The sequence below is a fragment of the Heterodontus francisci genome, chromosome 17 (genome assembly GCF_036365525.1).
Source record: "Heterodontus francisci isolate sHetFra1 chromosome 17, sHetFra1.hap1, whole genome shotgun sequence".
In the NCBI taxonomy this organism is placed as follows: domain Eukaryota; kingdom Metazoa; phylum Chordata; class Chondrichthyes; order Heterodontiformes; family Heterodontidae; genus Heterodontus; species Heterodontus francisci.
In genome coordinates, this window is record NC_090387.1 from 64,043,397 (window position 1) to 64,069,986 (window position 26,590).

At 44.9% G+C, this 26,590-nt stretch overlaps 1 protein-coding gene across 3 annotated transcripts in view; it reads right to left on the reverse strand.

Annotated features, from left to right (window-relative positions):
• Positions 1-1,420: 1,420 nt before the first annotated feature.
• ranbp10 (RAN binding protein 10) overlaps positions 1,421-26,590 on the reverse strand; it is a 168,569-nt gene continuing 143,399 nt past the window's right edge. For all 3 annotated transcript variants that reach the window (XM_068049532.1, XM_068049533.1, XM_068049534.1), the window contains 3 exons: positions 17,271-17,416; positions 12,810-12,921; positions 1,421-6,247 (listed from right to left, as the gene is read on the reverse strand). In XM_068049532.1, the coding sequence (XP_067905633.1) occupies positions 6,117-6,247; positions 12,810-12,921; positions 17,271-17,416 (389 nt within the window). In that variant the 3' untranslated portion in view covers positions 1,421-6,116. The remainder of the gene's footprint in view (positions 6,248-12,809; positions 12,922-17,270; positions 17,417-26,590) is intronic.

The following is a 26,590-nucleotide window of genomic DNA, read 5'->3' on the forward strand; positions in this document are numbered from 1 at the left end:
TTCATTTTTGTTTGCTATTATTGGGGAGGAAGGGATATAGAGTTGGGCTAGTGCATTTTTAAAAAATATTTATTTTATATATAAAAGGTCACCAGCAGCTAGTCAGAAAAAAAACATGTAGTTGAAAGCCCAACTTAATTTAAAAAAAAATAAGAATTGTTCTCCAATCATCAGTCAGTATGAAACTTCAAGACCTCCAATGTCTGGGTGGATCTCCAGTAAGAGGCCGGAAGATGTCTTCAATTTTCTAGATTATCAGCTAGCAGCAGAGCTGTCCAGCAATGGAAACTGACCTAACATTCTCCTGTTTTTGGTCCAATGTGTTTTCAAAAGGATGGGAATGCAGCCAAAAAAAAATTCTGAGAGACTGATGAACAAAGTAGAGTGTGCAAGTACTTTTTGATCATTGCAAGTGCTTTATATACTTCCTTGGTTACTGAATGGTGGTAGATGCTAAGTAAATATACACAAGGCACATTTACTTGTATTGGGTGCAAGGAGTTTCCTACTCGATTTAGTGCATGTGGCTAAAATGGTACCACTACTGCCACAACTGGGGCTAGTCAGCAATTATTGGACAACACTGTACTAACCTGATCTGGTTAAATAAAAATTATGCTAAGATTATGTACCCTCTCAAAAAAATTAAATTATTGATCTTTGTAAGCATACATTTTTGGCTTCTTTTTAATTGATAGACATGGTTTTGCAGGAGAAATGTCTGAATTAATCTCCATAATCCCCCAACCACCCCCTCTAAAACATTGAATATGAAATAGAACTTAATCAGGTTGTGTCCTGATAAGATTCACATTAAAATAAATGCAGTGTTAAAATAAAGTTAGATTTATGAACAGATTAAAAGTGACATTAAATGGAACATCCCACAACCTAATTTTTTTTTAAAAAAGGGAGATAGCCATTTATACCTGTTTGTATATCCAGATGATTAACTTTCAGAAAATAAACTCTCCACCAACTAGAACCCAATCGCTTAAAATGAAAAATAGCTGTTAATGTATTCATGTCATACACACTTGACACTTAAGGCTGAATTGTATGGGCCCCCTAGGGATGGGAACGGAGGTCGGTGGGCCACAATAAAATTGCGTCATAAGTGGGTGGAGATGGAATGCCTGTCGCCTTCCAATTCAGTCCGGGGTGGGGAAGGCTGAGGACGGCCTTTCAACCCCAGGTCAATTGAGGCCCTTAAGTGGCTAATTAATGATGACTTAAGGGCCTCTTCCCACTTCCACCTCAATTTAATAGAAGGCAGAAAGGCCCGCAGGGAGACGCTCCAGTGGAGTCGGGGAGGCCTTCTTTGGGGGCAATCCAGGGTCTCCCACGCCAGCAGCAATCGCCGCCACCAACCCCCCCCCCCCCCCCAATGTGAAGATTCTCTCCCCCCGCACCGCCCCCACTCCTCTCCCGTCAATGGGGCCTGTCTGAACGGCCCCAGCATCCCTGACCCCACTTACCGCTCCTGGTTGCTGGTACTGTGGAGCTGCCAACTGGCTGGTAGCACTGGAGGTGGGAGCTTGTCAGTAATTGCCTGCCCGCTGTGAAATTGCTACAGAGATCCGACAGAGGACTGAGCTGGGGTCTCCCCGCCTTCTGGCCCACTGCCGGGACCCCTGTCACCAGAATAAAATTCAGTCCTTAGTTTTCCTGTCAGTATTCGATACAGGCAGGCTGAAGCAAACATTTTATGTGAAATTCCCGTCTCCTCGTGTGGGGAAAGTGCATAAAATGCTTCACCGTGACCTCACTGAATATACAGTATCATTGGGGGGGGCGGGGGGGATGATGGAATCTACAAAGAGTGGCTGCTTGAATGTTGCTCTTAATTAAATCCCTTTAAAAATAAAGACAGAGTAATGAGATACCTTGTTCACCTAACTATGACAGGTGAACAGTTATCAGTGGCATTTAAAAGAAGTTTTAAAGAAAAGTTCAGATTGTGGATCAATTCCATATACTTCCCTTTTAACTAACCCCATGACAAATTCAAGAATAAGGCATTGACTTTAAGCAGAGTCTAATCAGGACGCAACTTACATCAATATTGTCTTACATCTTTAAAAAGCTGGATCTTCTAAAAGATGAGTTGAGCTTAAAAAGGCTGCAATGCCCCTAGGACCTTATCAAAAAGATTGGTTAAAATTAACAAGATTGGTGTAGTCAGATTATTCTGCTGAAAATAAAAATGCTGGATGTAAATGACACCTCAAACCACTGGTGTTCCCCACCCTGCACTTATATTGCAACACTGCGGTATGTCGCAGACTACTGTTTTTAAAAACTGACAGGGATGATACAGGGTTTATAACAGCTTCCAGATATATTAGAAAAAAATAAATCTAGATCATTACGAGGAATGTTGTTTCCTTCATGTTAGGCCATAAAATTCTAGCAATTTTGTCGCTCTTGCAGCCGAATGAGTTACTTCCCTCATTCATTTCTACATCATACTCCATCCTACGTTTCGTAATCACCTTCAAACGTACAGTGGAGCAAGTAATTACCTATGGATACTGATTTTTATAAACCTTTTTAAAACATCTATACCAATATGTGACATTCACCAGATCAAATCAGGCTGTCAGGGAGTGGCCAATAATTCCCACGTATTGCAGAAAACACAACTCCAGGAGCCTTAGATATTTTAACATCCTCAAAAGACCTCTTTCCATTCATCATAACCCAATCTGATGTTGCAGTGAATCAGTGCTCTTCTATTCTCTATGTATGAATTCTTGCAAACATAAGGAAAAACATCCACACACAGCAGTTCAGCTCTACCTGCTGAACTGTACAGTCCGCTCCAAAAGCCTCAAGTTCAAATCCTAGCATTAGTGGAAAAATGTGCCTTAATGTACTGGAGCAGCATTGGTAATTGCTAGCCAGAGTCATGCTTGGAAGAACTAACTGATGGGCCCCGTCACATCTTCAGTCAGGCAGTCACAAAGTAGTGCTGAAGACACCCATGTTTACACCCTCCTGAAGCAGGCAGCAAGGTGGCCTCATGAAGAAACCAGCTGGGGAGAAAAACAGTCATAGTGGTCAAATTATCCCAATCCCACAGGTGCAGAATTAAACCTTGGGTGATGCCAGGATCGTTCCACAATCAGGCTTATAATCAATCTGTGTATATGCCTGGGCGCACATATTTGCCTATCTAAGCTTGGCATCTAGATGACAAGAAATGTCTGGTTTCTTATGCCTCCCAGCCAGCTGAAACTTGGCATCAATGCTATTACCTGAACTTTGTGGGTTGTACAAGTGCTCAAATATTAACATGTACATTAAAAAATATCAACCATGCAATGCTGTAATTCCCAGTCTTAAATTCAATAACTAAAATTCTCAATAAAACATCCAAAAAATATCAGGTTTTTCCCATATGCTGCACCATAGAGCAATGCAATGGATAGTCATGCTGCACTGCCATACATTACAAGCTCTAGGGATTGGCTGAACAGAACAGAGGTCACACATTATAGTAGATCAATCCTGCATACCATCCTGTGGCAGATTAATGTGGAACAGGCAGGGACCTGGGAAAGCTGTCTGGCCTCTTCCCCCGGGCAAAGAACTGTGCCCAACAGCAGCTGGGAGAGGATGGAAAAGGGAGTTGTGTGGGGAAAATAATAAATGAAAAGCAAATGTGGAATGTTTTTTTTTAAAGTAACAATTGTAATGCTGGTGGAGATTAGTAACATTTTAAGAAGAAATCAATGGCTGAAAGGCCAAAAAAGGAAAGTTCAATTTTAGCAAAATGTTGGTAACAAGTGAAAACTATGCTGAAGCTGTAGAAGTGTTTTTTCATCAATAATTCATCCTATACTGCCCAACTACATTCTTTGTAGAGGTTAGGTAAATTTTAAATAATACAAAATTATTTTTTCTTGCCCATGATGTGACAAAAACACCCTCCTGAAAGTGGAGGGTATTGCATTATCTGAACCCTATGATGGCATTTCAGCTTTGCTCACAGACACTAGTGGTCTTGCACAAGCTTCCCATTTTCCTTCATATTTTACTCTTCAAGTATTGCCAAAGTGGCTTCCACCTTCCACTGAAGTTGTATTTAGGTACACATTCTTTCCTGCAGTTACCATATTTTGTCATTTTGGCTCCCTAGTTCCACTCTGATCACCAAGATCTGTTGCAGGCACTCAGGCAAGTCAACAGCAGAAAGTTAAGTAAATTAGCATAGGATCATGCGATCCTCAGGCACTGAAACCTCATGTTTATTGAAGCAGCGCTATTTCACTATAATGTGCACAATGCACATCTCTGAATGTGCGCTGACAGACTCCCACATTTCCTTTTTGAAATTATTCTCTGGGAACTATAGCTGATTTAATTCAGGGACAAAGGAACTGGATTTAGCATGCAATGCTGGGAGATGACTCACTTAATCTGAATTAGAATAGTACCAATATAAAAGTTCACAAGAGAAGGAAATGGCCTTTTTTTCTTAAAAATACTATTAAAAGCCAACACTTCTATCCCACCCTGCTAAGTGAACAATTCACAAATGGGAAGTTACATACTCCAGTTCCTTTTCTGTTTTTACTGGCAACCATTTAGAATAACTGCACATAATCTGCTTCATTCATGATCACTGTCCAATTGGCAACATTCTTCTTTTTGAATAATTACTGACTTATAGAACTGATGGACTTACAAGTAGTTAAACTCCTATTTTATGACATTCAAGACAGTCACAGGAGTCTCCAGCACACTAAGTTTCTTGGCTCATGTCTGGAATTGTCTCATCCTGATGTTTCTTTTGAGAGTTAGTCCGATGTTGTAGTAATCTTATGATTGTTTTCAGGTGGCTTCTAGGCAGGACTAATTGGACACACAAGACTAACTCATTGATTTTGAAGTTTTAATAGCTTGATAACTACCAGAGTAGATTGTTCAATTAATGATTGTAGTGGTAAGCTGAAACGTGGAATCAGTGCTACGGTAATCAGGTAACAGTGAAATCAGTTACGAGTCAACTAACTTCCCCAGAGGTTAATTTGTAATGTAAGAAAAACATATTAAGAAAACCCTTCAAAGGAAGGATATTGTGTAGTAAATCTGCAGAAATGTATACCTTCAACTGCTGAAATAGCCTTTGCCTTGGTTTCCTCAGCCCCCAGAAGATTAACTAGCTTTGCACCAATATTATCCTTGCCTACTGTTTCTTCCCTCCCACCCCCAACCCTGTTCTATTTCTTGCTGACAAATGACCCAGAGAGAACTGGTGGCACTTTTATCGGAAGGAAAGGTCTGGCGGAGGCGTCAGTTTGAGAGTGTGATTTGAACTCAAGAGTTCAAAGAATGAGGCCATTCAGAACTCTCATTCTGTATAAACTGACATAAAGTAAGACCCCCAATAAGAAATGAGTGGAAATTATGGCTGTGCAACTAGAGGCTGAACAGCAGAACAGCAAAACCAAACAGCAAAGTGATAATGAGCAGCATTGTTCCACACAAATATACACAGGTAGAACATGGAAAAGATGTAAACCAAACATGGTTGATTACTGGGCTGTAACAAACCAACAGCTGTATTTTTTGGCAAAGGATTGGGGATGAAAGAAAGGGGGGGATTTAAAGCCTTGGAAATAGTACACACTATGAGTTTTTGCCAAAGGAAATGGGGATTGGACTTAAAGCAGTATGATTAGTGCTGGGGAATAGGAACGGCATCAGATAACGCTGCTACAAACCCAAGGTGTTATTTAAGCCTTGTTAAATAAATGATTAAAGCTTCAAAATACATAAGTTTTGTTACAGCCCTAATGATAACCAATAAACAACAGAGGCTAGCACAAGACAAAACCTCCAGGGCTAAATACTGGTGGCTCAGTGAGAAATCAGAGAAATATGCTACGTTTCTACTGTGCACTACTGCACCCATGATCTCTTGCAAAATGCAATGCATTCAGTCATGTAACCTGATAAAATGTAACAAGGATGCTGGCAAGAAAGGAGATCGGTCAGCACCCTTCTGGTGGGCAGTGCGATGGTCTTCGAGAAGAGGGAGGGGTTGTTGTAGGTCTTGAACAGGAGGTGAGGGGGCAGTATCTGAGGTCTCTCCACTGCCACAGCAGCTAGTGCAAATAGTCGTCCACTCTGGCAAATGAACAGGATCCAATCCCTGCACGCGCCATCAGCCGAAGGCATTCGGAGGCCTGACCCAGTGCAAGCATCAATGGTGGCTGCTTTGGCAGATTCTGAGATTCTGTGCATGAGAGAGAGAGAACAAACAAACAAGATCAGTTTTACGATTGCACCACTACAAGTGGTACAGCCCAAAAAACCATATAAATCATTGCCATTTTCACTGCCCCTATTTAAGATGTTCTGTGTTAACTCATTCTTTTCTCCTCCCAAAAAGAAACGGTTTCTGGCCTATTGGGAGGTGTATAGAACAGGGGATAATCAGATTACTTCAGATTTCTTCCATTGAGAGGGGCACATCCTTCACGGTGTTCCATTCAGCAACTAGGCTGAGAACAAGCAATCAGAGCAACTGACCTTAGTCTCAAATCCATCAAATTCTGCTTGAAAAGCTATATCCTCACAGTTAGCATTTCAAAATGTTGTTGCATTTCTAGAGCTTGTGGTTGGTATGTGCATGGCTTCACACAGGGACTGAGGCTGCTACACAGCAGAAAATCAGCATCCCAAGCAGGAATGTGATACATTCCAAGAAGAGATCAGGTCTGACATTACTTGGTAATGAAGCAATGAATTTTTATTTTGGTTCAATAACCTATTTTAATCTGGAGGTTCGAAGACTGGCTGGCATGTGTCAGTAAAAATATTCAATAACAACTGCCCTCTGAGGGAGTGCTACACTGTTGGAGGTAGGGTCTTTCGGATGAGATGTTAATCCACGGCCCCATGTACCCTTGCGGGTCGATCTTTTGAAGAGTAGGGGAGGTGTCAAACACTTATCCTTCAACCAACATCTGAAATAGATGATCTGGTCACTTATTTCATCACTTTAACGAGCCTGAAGGAAAGTCTGGGTGGGTGTAGCAGCAATGGTGGTTGGGCCATTCGGAAGCAATGTGGATTTGGGGAAACACTTCCAGTCCTCCTGACACCACGGGAATGCATTTTATAATTTTCTCAAAAACAAAACTTGTCTTTTTTGGTGGCCGCAGCAGATGCCAAAGAATCCCATGTAGAGCAGATCAGCCTCCTTTGACATTCATCGGTATCCAATTTCACAGGGCAGACGGATGCTTAAACAGGTGCTAAGCCCCTCATTTACATATGTAAGAGGCATAATATGTTACATGCGGCCATCAGGGTTGCCTGACTCAATATCAGGTCGATGTCTTGCAGGCTTACTTACCATATACTTACCTGGCAGGGGAAGAAACCATGATCTGTGGCCTTTGATCCTATTCCAGTAGGTTTTGAATAAAATGGCTGTAACCAATTCTAGAGCTTCAGGCCAGAGAGTGCGTAACACCGTTCGGGTAGTGGTGAAAGATAAGGAAGGAGGTGCACCTGTTGACCGTACCTTCTTCATTAAGAAAATCCTTATTGATTGCTGTGGATTCCAAGCTGCAGACATCTTCTGTCTGCAGGACTTCCCCAGCAGTGGATATTTCAACATGACTTTCAAGAACGTGGCGGGATGCATCAAAATCCTGAAGGCGTTCAAGGAAAAAGGAAACCAGGCGCCGCTGCCGATCCTCACAGTGGAGTCACTCTTCACGCTGCTGTCGCAATGCGACCAGGCGGTGACAATCCACCTCTATAACCCCCATGTTCCTGACGTGGCTGTACACACCTTCCTCGCCAGGTACGTCGAGGTGGCCGGCAGCAGCACTGATGTCAAGGGCCCATTTGGGATTTGAACCAGCAAGCGGCATGTCAAGGTGACCTTGAAGGTCGATGCCAACGCAGCCATCATCCATCCTCCCTCCAGCTTCGCTATCGGGGGAAGTCGAGGCTTCTTGGTCTATGCGGGGCACCCAGAATTTGTCACACCCGTGGCAAATCTGGTCACGTGGCAGCCAACTGCAGCACAGTCATCTGCAAGAACTGCAAGAAGGAAGGCCATCAGACCAAGGACTGTAAACGGAGTAAGTGCTGCAACCTGTGCAGTGAGGCAGGCCACCTCTACAAAACCTGCCCCAAACGCTGCCTCAGTTATGCTCAGGTGGCAAGGTCCAAGGAAAGGCCGGGAGAAGGAACAGTGAATGCATCTGGTGCTGGGAAGGAGAAAAGCGACCCTCTCTGCAGCGAAGAAAATCTACCTGAGAAGGAGAAGACTGGGGAGGCAGCTGCAACCAGTGACCCAACACCTACCCCTTGCCTGGAAACCCCTCCTCTACCATCAGAATCAATGGAGGAGGAGGCAGCAGATGGACAAACTGGTCAGTGGCAAGTGGTAAAAAGGAAAACCACAAAGAAAAAAATCTACAAAAAAGGTACAGGCCACCATCCAAACCAGTGGCAAGAGGAGGCTATCATCTGAGACAGACTACGGCAGCTCGTCCTTATTGGACGAGGTAGGGCCAGAATGATGGCACCTGCAAAGGAAGCGGTAGAACTCAAAGGAGCTGGGAGATAAAGCCCCCCAGCTCCGGGGCACTGGAAGCTGTGATGGGCCCAGAGCGCCGCAAACCCAAAGCGCCGAACCCAGCGACATGCCCAGCGCACCCCAGCTCCGGGACACCAAGAGCAAAGAAGCATCTGGCGCACTCCAGCTCCGGGAAGCTGGGAGCAGTAATGTCTTCGAGGAGGAACAGAGGGGAAAGACACCACCAGCAGAGGACAGCCCAAGCCCTGCTGCCTACAAGACCCCCCCGATGTCACCCCAGCAGAATAAACCGCCCATGAGTAACCAGGAGGGGTTTCTGAGCCCAACAAATGTGAAACAGCTTGCGCACACTATGGGTATACAGGAACATACCTAAGGACTGGGACTAGCAAAGATACCGGGTGTGGGAAGCAACACCCAACTTTTAAATGGGTATAAAGATTGCTTCGATTAACATGCGTAGCATTAAATCCACTAAGCGATGTGTTTCGACCTTGGACTACCTCGCCAAGGTCAAAGCTGACCTGCTGTTTCTGCAGGAGTGTGGAATACCGCACCTCAGCACCTACAGGCAATGGTCGCGACGGTGGTCCCACGGGCCATCGTTCTGGTCAGGGGGTAATGATTCCCGTTGCTCCGGCCTGGGTATTCTGCTGAGGGGAGGTAACTTCACCATCTCTGGTTAGAGAAGTGGTGGGCGGTTGCCTCCTCGTAGCAGATGTAATGTACAACAATGTTCCGCTCTGGTTGATCAACGTGTATGCCCCGGATCAATGCAGCGAGTGGCTAACCGTCTTCCAGCAGCTCCCACTGCTGCTGGCGACATCCAGGCCGGTCATTCTAGGCAGTGACTGCAACTGCATCATCAATGCAGCTGGACGATCCGGCAGTGACGACAGCAAACTGGACGCTACGTCCAGATTTCTAATGGAAACAGTAAAAGATGCCAAGCTGCACAACATTTTCAGCAAACCCGCAGATGGAGCGGAGCATAGATATACCTGGTCAAGATAGGCCGGATCTGCCCGTTCCAGGATTGACTTCCCGTTTGTGTCCCGTGCTGTCACGGTCAGATCCACCAACGTCAAGCCAGTGTTCTTCTCTGACCATTGCCTCTTACTGGCCGACTGTCACTTACAGGACGACCAGCAGTTTGGCAGGGGGACATGGAAGCTCAATGCTACACTGCTAACCTCAGAGAACACTGAGGAACTCAAAAAGGATTGCAAAGGTTGGAGAACCGTGAAAACCCTCTGAGTCTCCAGTTCACTGGTGGGAAGCGATCAAGGAGATCAAGAGGTTCTTTGTCTCCAAAGGTATTCAGAGGGCGAGAGAGAGACAGAAGGAAATGTCCCGACTCTAGAAAAGAATGCAAAATCTCCTCCAGCTGCAGTCGATGGGGGTCGATCGAGGTCAAGGAGGATCTCCAAGGAGGTGAACAGCCAGCCTCGCTCTTTGCCACAGAGGCCTCCAGGATCATCTTCCGGTCCAGAGTCCGCTCCGTTGAGCAGGATGAGACGTTCTCGCGTTTCTTCTTCCAAAAGATACACACAGAGAGCTCTGTGATCAGCAGCCTAAAGGAAGAGGATGGCTCGGTAACGTCTTCACAGTCCGACATACTAAGAATCAGCAAATCCTTTCATGCTGGGCTGTATGACCTGAAGCCCATGGACAGCACAGCCTCCCAGTCCTTCCTGTCATCTATCACGGAGGTCTTAGATGACAGCATGCGGGAGACACTGGACAAACTGCTAACTCTGGATGAGCTGACAAATGCCGTCAGGTCCTTCGAGACGAGTAAAACCCCCGGAAGCGACAGCTTACCAGTTGAGTTGTATTTGGCTCTGTGGGATTGGATCGGCCCAGACCTGCAGGAAGTATACGAGAGTATGCTTCTGGCCGGCAGCATGTCAGAATCTATGAGGAAAGGCATCATCCCCCTCATCTACAAGCGGAAGGGGAAGAGGGCGGAAGTCAGAAATCGGCGACCCATCTCACTGCTTAATGTTGACTACAAGATTCTGTCCAAAATCATCGCCAGTCGGGTCAAGTCTGCTCTGGAGTTGGTGATTCACCCTGACCAGACCTGCACTGTACCCAGCAGGAAGATCTCTGATACACTTGCGCTACTCAGGATACGATCGCCTATGTACGGGACAGGAGGGTGGACACCTGCCTCATCAGTTTGGACCAGGAGAAGGCTTTTGACAGGATATCGCATGCCTACGTGATGGACATGCTCTCCAAAATTGGGTTTGGGGAGGGAATCTGCAATTGGATCAAACTGCTCTACACAAACATCAGTAGCGCAGTCTCAATCAATGGGTGGGAATCAGAAAGTTTCCCGATCAAATCTGGAGTCAGACAGGGCTGTCCTCTCTCCTGTCTTGTTTGTTTGCTGTATCGAATCTTTTGCTGAGCCCATTAGGAAGGATGCGGGCATAAGAGGGGTGATAATCCCAGGCAGCGGAGGCACTCAGGTAAAAGCCTCCCTGTACATAGACGACATTGCCGTCTTCTGCTGGGATCAGCTGTCCGTTCGCAGACTGATGAGCATCTGCGACCAGTTCGAACTGGCCTCAGGAGCCAAAGTTAACCATGGCAAGAGTGAGGCCATGTTCTTTGGGAACTGGGCCGATTGATCCTTTATCCCCTTCACCGTCAGATAAGACTACCAGAAGGTGCTGGGGATACGGTTCAGAAGGGCCGGGCGTGCGGCAAAACCTGGAAGGAAAGAGTAGCCAGGGTACACCATAAATTGATGATGTGGGAGCAGCGATCTCTCTCAATGGTGGGTAAGAACCGGGTCATCAGATGCGAGGCGCTCACGTTGTTGCTGTATGTGGTGCAGGTCTGGCCCAAACCCCACTCCTGCGCCGTGGCGGTCACCCAAGCCATTTTCCGCTTTATCTGGAGATCCAAAATGGACTGGGTCCAGAGGGATATGATGTTCAAACCTCTGGATAAGGGCGGGAAAAATGTACCCAACATTGCCCTCATCCTGAAGACCACCTACGTGTGCGGCTGCATCGAGCTGTGCGTAGAGCCCCAGTATGCAATCACTGTGCCACTACGTGCTGAGGTTCTATCTGTCCCAGGTGTTGCAAAGGATGGGTCTGGTCACATTGCCGCGTAATGCTCCATCCAGCTGGACCGTGCCATACCACCTATCCTTCGTGGGAAAGTTTCTGTGGAAAACACCTTTGACCACCAATCCATCAGGCAGTGGTCTGCACGGAATGTCCTCAAGGTTCTATGGGAAAAGGAGATGGTGGATCCTGTCGAATGATTCCCTGAGCAGACTGCCAAAGTCATTTGGCAGAATGCCTCATCACCAGAACTTTCAAACAAGCATCAAGACGTAGCTTGGCTGGTGGTGAGAAGGGCCCTCCCCGTCAGATCCATCTTGCAAGCCCGGAGTCTCGCCCCATCCGCACGCTGCCCTCGAGGTGGCTGTGGTGGGGAAGAGACAGTTTCCCAACTCCGTCTGGAATGTGTCTTTGCAAAGCAGGTGTGGAAAGAGAAGCAGTGGTTTTTATCGAGGTTCATCCCAAGCAGCTCTGTAACACAGGAGTCTGTGCTCTACGGGCTGTTCCCAGGGACGTACACCAAGATAAACATCAACTGCTGCTGGAGGACCATCAATTCGGTGAAAGACGCTCTTTGGTCTTCTCGAAACTTGCTGGTCTTGCAGTGCAAAGAGTTGTCCACAACCGAGTGTTGCAGACTGGCACATTCCAAGGTCCAGGACTATGTGCTGAGGGACGCACTAAAGTTTGGGGCAGCTGCTGCAAAGGCTCAATGGGGAAATACCACTGTGTAAGGTCCTCCCACCAAAGTGAACTGAGGGGCTGGACCCATAGGAAACCCCTCGAGCTGTATACATCAAATATGGGTTTGCTGTAAAATGTACATGGCATGTAAAATGGAATGGAAGCGTTGTGAGGCAACTCACTCCTGTATTGAAGAAAACTGATTTCCTTTGCACTTTTTGGAATGTCAACTTGGTGCTGTTTTGAACTGTTTTGTAATGTATTTTTTTTAAAACAGATTTTTATGAATAAAGTATGTTTTGGGGAAAGAAAAGTCTTGCAGGCTTACTTTGGGTGTGGGACATTCATCCCTGAAAGTGGGTTTTATAAAACCGAAGCAACAAGCCCAATTTCTACCTCAATCACGATTTAAAAGAACTCAAAGCTGCTCAACGTACTCATGCTCTTTTTTCCTTGCTGCTTACCTAAAATAGCACTATTAAGGGCAGCACAGATAGGTTCCCTCTGGATAGGGTCAAGCTGCTGGCCAACTGGACAGCTCCAAGGATCAGAGTACGCTAGCAGGCTAAATGCATCCTGGAGAAGATAGATAAAAAATGGTGTCACAGCAGCGATTAAAACAAGGCTTTACTACCCCATCAGGTTTCCCTGCTCTCTATTTCATTTTTGTACCTTCTATTCTCCCAAACGTAGATATCTCCTTCAATCTAAACAACATCTAAACTGCTCTCAGGCCTCTGCCAACGTTGTACTTCAGCTACGGGCTGCTTGACTGTTGCCTGTAAGGAACATTCTGGCTTTTTATTGACAGCTCCTCTTAGCAATGTGGCAAAGATCAAGAAGCCAGTGGGGTGAACAGTGCTCTTTCCCCATCTCTCTATAACACAACCTTCCGATGCATAAGCACATCACACAATCACTTCCCCTATATTGACTGGGACTCACTTAGTGCTAGGAGCTTAGAATTTGTAAGGAGCACCCAGGAGGGCTTCTAGAAACAATATGTAGATAGTCCAACAAGGGATGGGGTCGTACTGGACCTGGTATTGGGGAATGAGCCCGGCCAGGTGGTCGAAGTTTCAGTAGGGGAGCATTTCGGGAACAGTGACCATAATTCCATAAGTTTTAAGGTACTTGTGGATAAGGATAAGAGTAGTCCTAGGGTGAAGGTGCTAAATTGGGGGAAGGCTAATTATAACAATATTAGGCAGGAACTGAAGAATTTAGATTGGGGGCGGCTGTTTGAGGGTAAATCAACATCTGACATGTGGGAGTCTTTTAAACTTCAGTTGATTAGAATCCCGAACCGGCATGTTCCTGTGAGGAAGAAGGATAAGTTTGGCAAGTTGTGGGAACCTTGCATAACGAGGGATATTGTGAGCCGAGTCAAAAAGAAAAAGGAGGCATTCGTAAGGGCTGGAAGGCTAGGAACAGACGAATCCCTTGAGGAATATAAAGACAGTAGGAAGGAACTTAAGCAAGGAGTCAGGAGGGCTAAAAGGGGTCATGAAAAGTCATTGGCAAACAGGATTAAGGAAAATCCCAAGGCTTTTTATACGTATATAAAGAGCAAGAGGGTAACCAGGGAAAGGGTTGGCCCGCTCAAGGACAGAGAAGGGAATCTATGTGTGGAGCCAGAGGAAATGGGCGAGGTACTAAATGAGTAGTTTGCATCAGTATTCACCAAAGCGAAGGACTTGGTGGATGATGAGCCTAGGGAAGGGAGTGTCGATGGTCTCAGTTATCTCATTATCAAAAAGGAGGTGGTGTTGGGTGTCTTGCAAAGCATTAAGGTAGATAAGTCCCCAGGGCCTGATGGGATCTACCCCAGAATACTGAGGGAGGCAAGGGAAGAAATTGCTGGGGCCTTGACAGAAATCTTTGCATCCTCATTGGCTACAGGTGAAGTCCCAGAGGACTGGAGAATAGCCAATGTTGTTCCTTTGTTAAGAAGGGTAGCAAGGATAATCCAGGAAATTATAGGCCGGTGAGCCTTACGTCAGTGGTAGGGAAATTATTAGAGAGGATTCTTCGGGTCAGGATTTACTCCCATTTGGAAACAAATGAACTTATTAGCGAGAGGCAGCATGGTTTTGTGAAGGGGAGGTCGTGTCTCACTAATTTGATTGAGTTTTTTGAGGAAGTGACAAAGATGATTGATGAAGGAAGGGCAGTGGATGTTATCTATATGGACATCAGTAAAGCATTTGACAAGGTCCCTCCTGGCAGACTGGTACAAAAGGTGAAGTCACACGGGATCAGAGGTGAGCTGGCAAGATGGATACAGAACTGGCTCGGTCATGGAAGACAGAGGGTAGCAGTGGAAGGGTGCTTTTCCAAATGGAGGGCTGTGACTAGTGGTGTTCGCAGGGATCAGTGCTGGGACCTTTGCTCTTTGTAGTATATATAAATGATTTGGAGGAAAATGTAGCTGGTCTGATTAGTAAGTTTGCGGACGACACAAAGGTTGGTGGAGTTGCGGATAGTGATGAGGATTGTCAGAGGATACAGCAGGATATAGATCGGTTGGAGACTTGGGCGGAGAAATGGCAGATGGAGTTTAATCCGGACAAATGTGAGGTAATGCATTTTGGAAGATCTAATGCAGGTGGGAAGTATACAGTAAATGGCAGAACCCTTAGGAGTATTGACAGGCAAGGAGATCTGGACGTACAGGTCCACAGGTCACTGAAAGTGGCAACGCAGGTGGATAAGGTAGTCAAGAAGGCATACGGCATGCTTGCCTTCATCGGTTGGGGCATAGAGTATAAAAATTGGCAAGTCATGCCGCAGCTGTACAGAAACTTTAGTTAGGCCACACTTAGAATATTGCGTGCAATTCTGGTCGCCACACTACCAGAAGGACGTGGAGGCGTTGGAGAGGGTACAGAAGAGGTTTACCAGGATGTTGCCTGGTCTGGAGGGCATTAGCTACGAGGAGAGGTTGGATAAACTCGGATTGTTTTCACTGGAACGACGGAGGTGGAGGGGCGACATGATAGAGGTTTACAAAGTTATGAGCGGCATGGACAGAGTGGACAGTCAGAAGCTTTTTCCCAGGGTGGAAGAGTCAGTTACTAGGGGACATAGGTTTAAGGTGAGAGGGGCAAAGTTTAGAGGGGATGTGCGAGGCAAGTTCTTTACACAGAGGGTGGTGAGTTCCTTGAATTTGCTGCCGGGGGAGATGGTGGAAGCAGGTACGATAATGACGTTTAAGAGGCATCTTGACAAATACATGAATAGGATGGGAATAGAGAGATACGGTCCCCGGAAGTGCAGAAGGTTTTAGTTTAGACAGGCATCAAGATCGGCGCAGGCTTGGAGGGCCAAATGGCCTGTTCCTGTGCTGTACTGTTCTTTGTTAATCCAATTAGATAAAAAGCAAAAAGGTGGTTTTTGTTTGCCCAGAAAGGATTTGGAAAAGAGTTTAAATGTTGGGTTTTCAAAGCAAAAGTGTATTCACAAGTTTAAAAATAAAAAACTAGCCAACTTATTACTCAGTCTCAACAATTAATAGACACCTCACATCTTGTGTCAGGGGGTTCTTGGTCTAGGGTATCACGGCAAGGGTTGTCTGGCATAGGCCCTCCTCATTGGTTATCAGCAAGGAGCAATTAATAAAACAGGGCCAGAAAGACCCACTGAGAAGCTTTTAACAACTCTTGCCAGATTTAAAAGGTTAGAACGCAGAAGGGTAGTTAAAAGTTATTTTGTTGGTCAAGGAAGCTGATCCACTAATATAGGGAAGTATAGCATGTTTATTATTTTGTACTATTACGTGAATACAACTTGTACTGATTCAACCATGCTAAATCTATTCATAACAACTACTCTGTATATTCCTTGCAGTGAAATAAGTAACTTAAAGGATTCACATCTGATCTTGTCTTACCAAATGCTCTCTTGGTCTGCCTTTGAAAAGCCTGGAGAGGTGTATTTTAAGGTTATACTCTCACATGCAAGGTCAAAATACAAATAGTTGAGCTGCTTTATGTTACAGCAAGAGAACATACTGAGCAATAGCTACGATTAGACCCATTTAATTCAGCTGTGTAATCTGTTTTTTGCAAGAAAACAAAATAATGAACATTTACACTCTCTCACATTAGTGGCTTGTCTTGCTTGATTTAAACAAAATAACTATCGTCTTGCATTCTAATCTTTCAAGTTTGACAATAGCTTGCCATTGTAGATCATCTGTTTAATAAATCTGATTGTCAGTCAGTCTTTCTGAGCCTATTCTTAACTCCCACCATTCACAACCTTAGGGAAGCGTCTGTGCTCGACAACCCCTGCCTAGTGCGCAGGAACAGAGATCACTCAACACAATGGACATGAGCTATTTATCAACTATAAGAGAAGCTAACAAAGGCTTCTTGTTTTTGGAAAATTTCTTTAATGCCTAGCTCATTAGCATTTTAACTACCTTTGTCACAGTGCTTTTTTTTTTTAAGCGTTGTGCGAATACAGTTTTTAAAAATACTTAAATTCATCCCTCTTCCAAATCATCTCTGTGGTAAAATAGTCAAAATAGCCAAATGTGACAGGTGACAAATAGCACTAGCGGTAGATCAGACATGACTTCTAATTAAGAAGTTTAACTCCCAGCCACAAATGAACGTCAAACTAATCACTTCTCACTAGGCCAGCCAGATGGAGAAGTGTGCTGGCTATTCTAAAACCGCTAGTACAAACTGGCAATTTAACTCTATTTTTGAACCATCTGATGTTGGCTGGTAAAGGATATGGAGTGCAAAGGATTTCATATGGTGCAGTCAGGGAAGTGGAACATTTTGTCTCGCTTCGGGAAACGTGCACCTTTTGGAAGTTGCTTATAAAATGGAACAGCCAGAAGGCTGACAATGGGGCCACTTATTAATCCTGTCTGCTGGGACTTTTAAAATAAATAGTAGCACATGCGATACCTGCAACATTTTTTTATGTGTAGCATTCTTTCCATATTCTCGACAAAGCTGTTCACTCAAGGCTTGTAACTCCCGTCCAAACTGGATCATGCGTTCTGTTGCAGCTTGATTACCTCCGCAGAGCTGACGCTGAGGACAACTGTCCTCTATAATGGGAGAATTAAATTATACAAAAGAACATCAAAAATTTGACAAAGACTCATCACTATGGTGATACAAACTAAATTTAGGATTTTCCAAACTATGGGGACTTCATGCAAATCAACTGCTGCATTTTAGCCAAATATCAGTGGCAAAATATTTTTAGTTCAATTCAAAAAGAAATGAATGTTAACAGTCCAGTTAAATACTGACAGAGACACACGCATACACACGCCTCCCTGTTATATTGCTCAAGAGAGTCAGAGGTTATCTGAAATATAACAGCAATGCTTATAGGAAATGCATTCAACATGCAAGACTTTTAGTATTAGTGGTCCTCGTGTGACATTTGTCATGGTAAATTGGAGGATAGGATCTATTCCTGGTGCATGGTCTCTTTGGTGTTTTTATCTCCACCCCAGCTTGTTTTTCTCGCTTCCGCTGTCTCTGTTTTGCCTTCTACTTCTCATTCCCTTTCTTTTCATTTATGGGTGTTTCTTGTTTTCTTTTGCTATTTCAGGTGAGAGTTAACGATGATGGTGATAGTGAAGGGAGCTGAAGGATGTCGGTAATATTTTCCTGTGGTGGCTATGCACACCAGTCAGGTGAGGAAGAGAGTTGACAAGGACCTCGGCTGTATTTTCTGGTGGCAAGTGCAGGAAGGGAGGCAGATAAAAATTTCAGTGGCCAGCTGCCTGGAAGGTGAGCAGGGCTGAAAAGAGGAAGCACCTAACAAGTCTAAGGTTGGGAAAGGTGAAATCCACACCACAGAGATCACTCAATCTTTGTGGGCAGCTTACTTCGAGGTCATCACTGAGCGCAATCATTTCACCGCTGACTGTGAAATCCGGCCAATATATTTGTGGGGAATTACAGTGCACGGCGAAGGTGCTGCAATTTGGAGGAGTATAGAGGAAGCTGGAGACATTAAAGTGGCATGTTTGGAATTCAGAAAGAGAGACAGTACAACATTGTGGGATTCAGGGCAGAGGGAGTTAAGGTTGAGCAAAATTGCATAATTAGGCAGGATGCAGGAATTTAAGGAAGGGCAAGAGTTGGTTGGTTGGCATCCTGTTGATGGCTGTGAAGGCCAATCCCTGGGAGGCAGGTTCTACCACAAGTGCTGCACGTGAAGCTGCCAAGTGAAGAATACAGATAAACAAGTGAATAAGCTCAACAGGGGAAGAAGGCAGCAACACCCACTGTTACGAACAGATGAGAAAGGTGTCTAGGGGTCCCTCTCAGCCTTCACCTGGTCTTACCGTAACAGGGTTTTATTTTTAAATACACTGTGTTTTTAGCTCCGTCTTGGTGAAGCCTTGTTCACCACTTTCCAACTATAAGGCAAAGAAATCAGCACAAACAGGCGTTTAAAGAATAAAAGTTGAAATTTATTAAACTTAACCTTAAATTCTAATTCCGTTAACACCTAGGGGCATATGCTAGCCATGCTAGCATGCATATGCAATGCACACATGCAAATAGAAACAGAAAAGAGAAGAAAAAGTGGAAAAGTTTGAGGCAATATCTGAAGAGTTTTTGTTACGTTTCTTCGAGCTCACTGTAGTGTCCTTTATTGCAGGTAGATCTTGCTTTCGTTGGGGCCCAGTATTCTTCTTAAACCTTGTTCACTGTAGTCGATATTTTTCTCTTGGGGTTCATTTGTCTTCAGTGGATTTGGAGTTCCGTGAGAAAGAGATGGGAGCAGGCAAACAGGAGAGGCTGTGGCGAGCCAGCCAGGAGACATCTTCTCAGCCCAGGAGCATTCTGCTTTTTGCCCAAACTGTTTGTACAAATTCAAAAACCTCAGGTTGCCCAGCAGGTTAGTCATGTGTTTGACCATGTCCGCTTATGTATTCGGCCATCTTAGCAGTCAACCTGGAATGCGAGCTCCCCCACCTTCAATGTCTGGTGATCAAGAGTCCATTATGGGCTGAATGTGTCAGGGAATGGTCCTTTGTCCTTTCCAAGTACTGTCTGTTAGATGCAAATTAATGTTTGAAATTAATGTTTGTTAAAATTAATGTGCCTCATTCTTGGCAGGTGGGGACCTAGCATGACACCTCCACACCCAGCAGAATGAAATGCAATTTGAGAAAAGGCGCATTTCATTAAAAGGATCGGGAGAAAAATATAAGACAGAAAAAAACCATGCATTTCTCTCATTCATTCACAAATCCTAAAACCTATTAAAATCGCCCCTTTTTTGGCATCCCAATAAACATGTGTTCTTTTTAGGGGAAGTTTCTCTTCCGTTTGCCCATTTCCATGGCTGCCTAGGGTCTTTGTTCTTGCTGAGGTAATTTTTCTTTCCCCAGGAGAGTCAGTAGTGGACGCATCTATCCTGAATGCTCCTTCAGTGCTTTGCTGAGTCATGCAAAGGCTTTTGATTTTAAGGAGATGGATGGTTTTCTTTCTTCTGACTATGGGGGAGGATCCTTTGCTAATCTCTCCTTTGTCCTCTGAGACACTCCAGCCTGCAGGTATTTGTGCAGACTCTACTGCACTCCCCTGTGGTACTTCGACGAGGTAAGACATCATGTTTACGGTTTCTCTGCCTCCTAGAGGTCTTTCTTTGTCTCTGCAGGTTCCTATAAATGCTATCAGCAACTCTGGTAGGGTGCTTCTAGTGTCTGCATTAACATAGGAGGTTGTGGGGTCTAACCTTTCACATATTTCAGGGTTGGCAGTAGGGGTTTTCATCAGGGATTCCTCCCGGACTTCCTTTAACTTGCCCTCTTGGTCACTCTTTCCCCTTCTCAGTGTAATCTTTTACCAGCCTTGTGCCTGTCTATCCCTTTTTGTTCTCAGCAGGGGTCCCTTACAGTTCACCAGCCCTCTGCTGGAGGGTCCTCCTAACACTGGTACAGGACTTAGAGGTGCAGGTTTCCCCTCAACCTGGCACATGTGGCAACTCCTGCAGTACTCCACCACATCTTTGTGGAGTTTTGGCCAGTCAAACTGCTGTCTTATGCGGGCTTTGGTCTTTCGTATACTGACAGCAGCCACTGTAGTCTCGTGGGCCCTTCCTAATATTTCTCTCCACTAACTGGTGAACTACTGTCCACTCCTTGCTCTCAGGTCTGTGAGGTCCATTTCCTCATCAGTACCTCATTCTTTAAATAGTAGCAATCAGGGACTCCCTCTGCTTCACTTTCAGACTGGGCAACCTGTGCTAATTCTCGCAATACTGGGTCAGCTCGCTGAGCCTCTGCTAGGGAAAATTCATTTAATTCATTCCCTGGGTCTCCTAACTTTCCAAATGGTCATCTGCCTGCAGTGCCAATGCAGTCTCCTCTGGGGGAGCTGGTTTGATCATGGCCTGATCCACTACACATTCAGGGAAACTGCAGGGGTCCATCTCCCGCCACTGCCCTGTCTCTCTGACCTCCTGTGAACTTTCTTTCACTACTGGGGACGCTACCACCTTCACCCCCGCCAGATCATTACCTAGGAGCAGGTCAACCCCATCCACAGGCAAACTAGGGACAATCCCTACGGTCACCAGTCCCGAAACTAGGTCGCACTCCAGGTGCACCCGGTGTACAAGTACAGGGATGCACTGCCCTCCAATACCATTCACCACCATTTTGGTGTTCACTGCATTCTCTGGGGGAAAGGTCAGTCCTTTTCCCAGTAAAAGGTATCTAGTGGCCCATGTCCCTGAAAATCACTATGGGCTTTCGTGCCCCACTCGAGGGGTATGGGGTTACTTTCCCTTCAGACACAAAACCCTGATAGCCTTCAGGAATCCTATTAACTTTTCCTGCACTTGCAGCCGTACGCTTCCTGGGTCTCACTCTTACTGCAGTTAAAGCCACAGCTTGTTCTACTGTGCTTTTCATCACGTTCACTTCTTCACTGAGCGGGTGTGCCCTGATTAATCCTACAGGTTTTCCCTTTAGTATCCAGCAGTCAGCTTTTAAATGTCCTGCTTTATTACGATGGAAGCACAGAGGTCTCCGGGTCTCACTCGTGCTCACAGCACCTTCCTTTTTGGCTACAGGAGAGCCTCCTGTGTCTCCTGCTTTCCTTTCTCTCCCAGGACTGTTTGGGTCCTATCACCATCCCACCCTTTGTCCTTTTTGGATCTATGGGGGTGATTAGGAAAGGTTCTCCCCTGGGAAACTGACTTACAAATAAAGCAAACCCACTGGCCAGAACGGCCACTTGCCGGGCTCTCTGGATCCGCTGCTCCTCTACACGTGTCTTTATGGAGAGTGGGAGAGTGTTTAAATTCCTCTAACGGAATTACTTCTCTGAGATTCTCATAGATGAGCTGTACTTAAGAGCCCTCAGCCACTCGTCAAAAGCCAGCTGCTTTTCAAACTCCAGATAAGTTTGATTAGCTTGCTTCTTGAGGGTTCTAAACTTTTGGCGATAGGCTTCAGGTACTAATTCATATGCCCCGCAGATAGCACTTTTTGTCAGTTCATAATTGGATGAACTCTCATCTGGCAACAGGGAATAAACCTCATAGGCTTTTCCAGTTAGCTTGCTTTGTAGTAAAAGAGGCCAGGCCTCAGCTGGCCATTTTAGCTGCCATGCCAGTTTCTCAAAGGACACAAAAAACACTTCTACATCCTCCTCACTGAATTTTGGAATTAGTTGGGCTAGTTTTAACAATTTTGTACCCAGCCCTAAATTACGCTCCTCCATATTGGCCATGCTTTCACTGGGGTTACTCTGTCGCCCCCTAGTTAACTCAAGCACTTCGGCTCTCTTTCTTCACATTCCTTCCAGAATATTCTTTCGCTTTCCCTCTCCTGCCTTTCATTTTCTTCACGTTCCTTCTGGAAGGCTCTCTCTTTCTCCCTCCCCTGCCGCTCTCTTTCTTCTAATTCAAGTTTCCTTTATTCCAATTGTATCTTTGCTAGCAATACCCTGTCGGAGTCTGCTTCTAACCCTGTTTCTGCTTCTTCAAATTCAGGGGAAAAATGGTTAGCCACTAGTCTTAGGAGTTCAAACTTCCTAGGCTTGCCACATACACTGATCCCAACTGCTCAGCCATTTTTCTCAACTCCTCTATAGATAGTGCCTTTAACTTATCCCAAGTTAATTCACCCTGGCTTGGAGAGCTACTAGCTTCAGTTGCAGACATGTTAGTATTCAAGCATACACAACCACAAGAAAACCTGTATTGAAATCTTGTTCTTTTTTCTTTGATTGGGAACAATTTGGCTTCCCACTTCCAATTTGTTTCGTTTGTGGGTCAAATCCGGACGCTAGTACCCAAATACGGTAACAGGATTTTATTTTTAAACACACTGTGTTGTTAATGCCCCCTTGATGAATCCTTGTTCACCACTTTCCAATTATAAGGCAAATAAATCAGCGCAAACAGTCTTTCTTACGTTTAAAGAAGAAAAGTTGAAATTTATTAAACTTAAACTCTAATTTGGTTAACGCCTAAGGGTACATGACGCGCCTACACTAGCATGCATATGCGATGTACACATGCAAATAGAAACAGAAAAGAGAAGAAAAATAAAGTGGAAAAGTATGAGGCAATATCAAGAGTTTTTGTTACGGTTCTTTGAGCTCACTGTAGTATCCTTTATTGCAGGTAGATCTTGCTTTCGTTGGGGCCCAGTATTCTTCTTAAACCGTGTTCACTGTAGGAGACTTTTCTCTCTTGGAGTTCATGTGTCTTCAGTGGATTTGGAGTTCCATGAGAAAGCGATGGGAGCAGGCAAACAGGAGAGGCTGTGGCGAGCCAGCCAGGAGAGATCATCTCAGTCCAGGAGCGTTCTGCTTTCTGCCCAAACTGTTTGCACAAATTCAAAAACCTCAGGTTGTCCAGCAGGTTAGTCATGTGACAATCTGGTTTGACCATGTCCATTTGTGTATTCGGCCATCTTAGCAGTCAACCTGGAATGCGAGCTCCCCCACCTTCAATGTCTGGTGATCAAGAGTCCATTAATGGGTTGAATGGGTCAGGGAATGGTCCTTTGTCCTTTCCAAGCACTGTGTGTTAATATGTAAATGTCTTTCCAGCCAAGATCTGGCAATTTTTTTTAAAGCAAGTCCTTTCTTCACTTCAACAACAGTTTGAAATTAATGTTCATGACAAAATTAATATACCTCATTCTTGGAAGGTGGGGGCCTAGCATGACACCCACAAAAATCAAAAGCAAGAAAAAGCACAGAAGATGGCGGAGATGAAAAGAATGCAACACAGATGCATAGATTTAAATTTGGAGTTAAGGCCACAATCAGATCAGCTATGATCTTATTGAATGGCGGGTCAAGCCTGAGGGGCCGAATAGCCTACTTATGCTCCTATTTCTTATATTCTTATAAAAAGTGTAGAGAAACAGTAACAGAAAGATAGGCAATAGTGTGTCCTCTCATTTACTGTGATCAATGCTACTTTATTTTGTTTTCTCTATAAACAAAAATGAATATCTCCTGTATCACTGCACATGGGGGAGTTGACACAAAGTGTAGTCTTCAGGTGAAGCAGAATTATAACAGAGATTAATTGGACAGGGACATGCAAATATAATTCAGTCTCTAATTTAAAATCATACTTTCAACCCTTGTTTTTTTCTTATTACAATACTAGTCAATATCCTGTGACATCAAGACCAAGTGTAGTGTGCAGGTCATGCAAGGCTAAAAGGACAGGAGAGATAACTGGACCCAGAGACAGGGCACTGGGGTTGGGGGGCAGCAGAACAGACAGGACAGGTAGAGGAGTGACAGAACAGGGAAGAACTAGTGGTGAGGTACCCTTACTTCCACTAGTTCTGGAGTTCATTCTCAGTAATCAGGGCTGTGGTGAGCCAGTCCTAGATTTCCCTCCAAGTAGGTACGTTATGCTGGCCTACCCCAGACAAACTGGAATACCATCTTGGTGGGTGAAGGTGAGCTTTAGCGATTTTTCCTTCTCTTGGGATCAGACAGCAGGTAAATGTGACGCATGGGTTTGGAGTGCATGTGCAGAAATGTTGCATGGTAAATAAGGCTGGTGAGCTGCAAGCTTAAGTTGCCTTATGGCACAAAGATATAGTGGCAATAACAGAGATCTGACTCAAAGAAGGGGAGGATCGGAGACTTAATATGCCTGGCTACAGGTTATTCAGGAAAGATAGGGAAGGGAAAAAGGAGTGGTGGGTTGGGGGAAGGGTGTTGGTGTGGATCAGAAAAACTATGCACTGCAAAGGGATAATGTAGTTGAGGGACCTAAGACAGAGCCTATTTGGCTGGAATTGAGGAACAGTACAGAAGCTATTATTCTACTGAGTGCATATGCCACCAAATAGTGGCAAAGAGCTAGAAGAGGAAATTTCCAGGCAAATTACAGGAAAGTGCAAGAATGACAGAGTAGTGATTATGAGGGATTTCAATTATCCTAATACAGACTGAAATAGTAGCAGTGCAAAAGGCAATGAGGGGGAGAAATTCATGAATTGTATACAAGAGAACTTTCTTGATCAGTATGTTTCCAGTCCAATGAGAAAGAAAGCAGTGCTGGATTTATTTCTGGGAAATGAAGTGGGGCAAGTAGGGGTGCATTTGGGGAATAGCGAGTATATCATCATCAGGTTTGGAACAGTGACAGAAACAACAACTTGCATTTATATAACTTTATTGATGTAGTAAAACATCCCTCGGCACTTCACAAGAGTGTCAGCAAATAAAATTTGACAAGGCTATATAGAGATATTAGAACAGATGACCAGAAGCTTGGGCAAGGAGGTAGGTTGCAAGCTGCGTCTTCAAGGTGGAGAGAGAGAGAGGTGCAGAAGTTTAGGGAGCGAATTCCACAGCTTAGGGCCTTGGTAGCTGAAGGCCTTCCCGCCAATGGGGTGATTAAAACTGGAGATGCACAAGTGGCCAAAATGGGAGGAGCGCAGCAATCATGAAGGCTTGTACAGCTGGAAGAGATTACAGAAATAGGGAGGGGCGAGATCATGGAGGAATTCGAAAACAAGGATGAGAATTTTTAAACGAAGGCAAGACTTGTCAGGGAGCAAATGCAGGTCAGCGAACAGCGTTAGATAATTGGGACTTGGTACAAGTTAGGATATGGGCAGCAGAGTTTAGGACGAGCACAAGTTCATGTAGGATTGAAGATGAAAGGTCGGCCAGAAGAGCATTGGAACAATCAAGCCTAGAGGTTAAAAAAAAGGCACAGATGAAGGTTTCAGTAGCATATGAGCTGAGGCAGGGCAGAGTTGCGCAATATTACTGAAATGGAAATAAACTAGTCTTGGTGATGGAGCGCATATGTGATCGGAAGCTCATGCTGGTGTCAAATACAACACCAAAGTTGCGAATAGTCTGATTCAGCCTCAGACAGCTCCCAGGGCGAAGAATGGAGTTGATGGCTAGAGAACAGAGTTTGTGGCATGGACTGAATTCAGTGGCTTTCAGTCTTCCCAATATTTAGCTGCAGGAAATTTCTCCTCATCCAGTACTGAATGTCAGACAAGCAATGGGGGTCAAGAGAGGTGGTGATGAGGGTGTCATCAGCGTACACGTGGGACTGGATGTTATGTTTATGTATGATATTGTCAAGGAGCATCACATAGATGAGAAATAGGAGACTGCCAAGGATAGATCCATGGGAGACACTGGAAGTAATGGTGCAGCAGTCGGAGGAGAAGCTACTATACGCAATTCTCTGGCTATGACAGGATAGCTAAGAATGGAACCAGGTAGGGCAGTCCCACCCAACTGAACGACGGATGAGAGGCACTGCAGGAGGATAGTGTGGCCAATTCTGTCAAAGGCTCTACACAGGTTGAGAAGGATGAGGAGGAATAGTTTACAATGTTCACAGTTACATAGGATGTCATTTGTGACTTTCATAGGTGCCGTTTGAGTACGGTGATAAGGGCAGAAATCCTATGGCGAAACCCAAACATGGCATTGAGAGAAAGCTGGGCACTGATTTGGGAGGTGACGACACACTCAAGCACTTGGAGAAGATAGGGAGGTTCGAGGTGGGATGGTAATTTGCAGAGGGTCAAGGGTGGATTTTTGAAGGGAGGCAAAATGACAAAAAACATAAAATTACTTAACTGGAGGAGGGCTAAATTCAGTGTGTTGGAAAGGGATCTGACCCAAGTGGATTAGAATCAAAAATCAGTAGGCAAAACAGTAGTTGAACAACAGAAGGCCTTCAAAGAGGAGATGCTTTGGGTACAGAGTAGACACATTCCTATGAG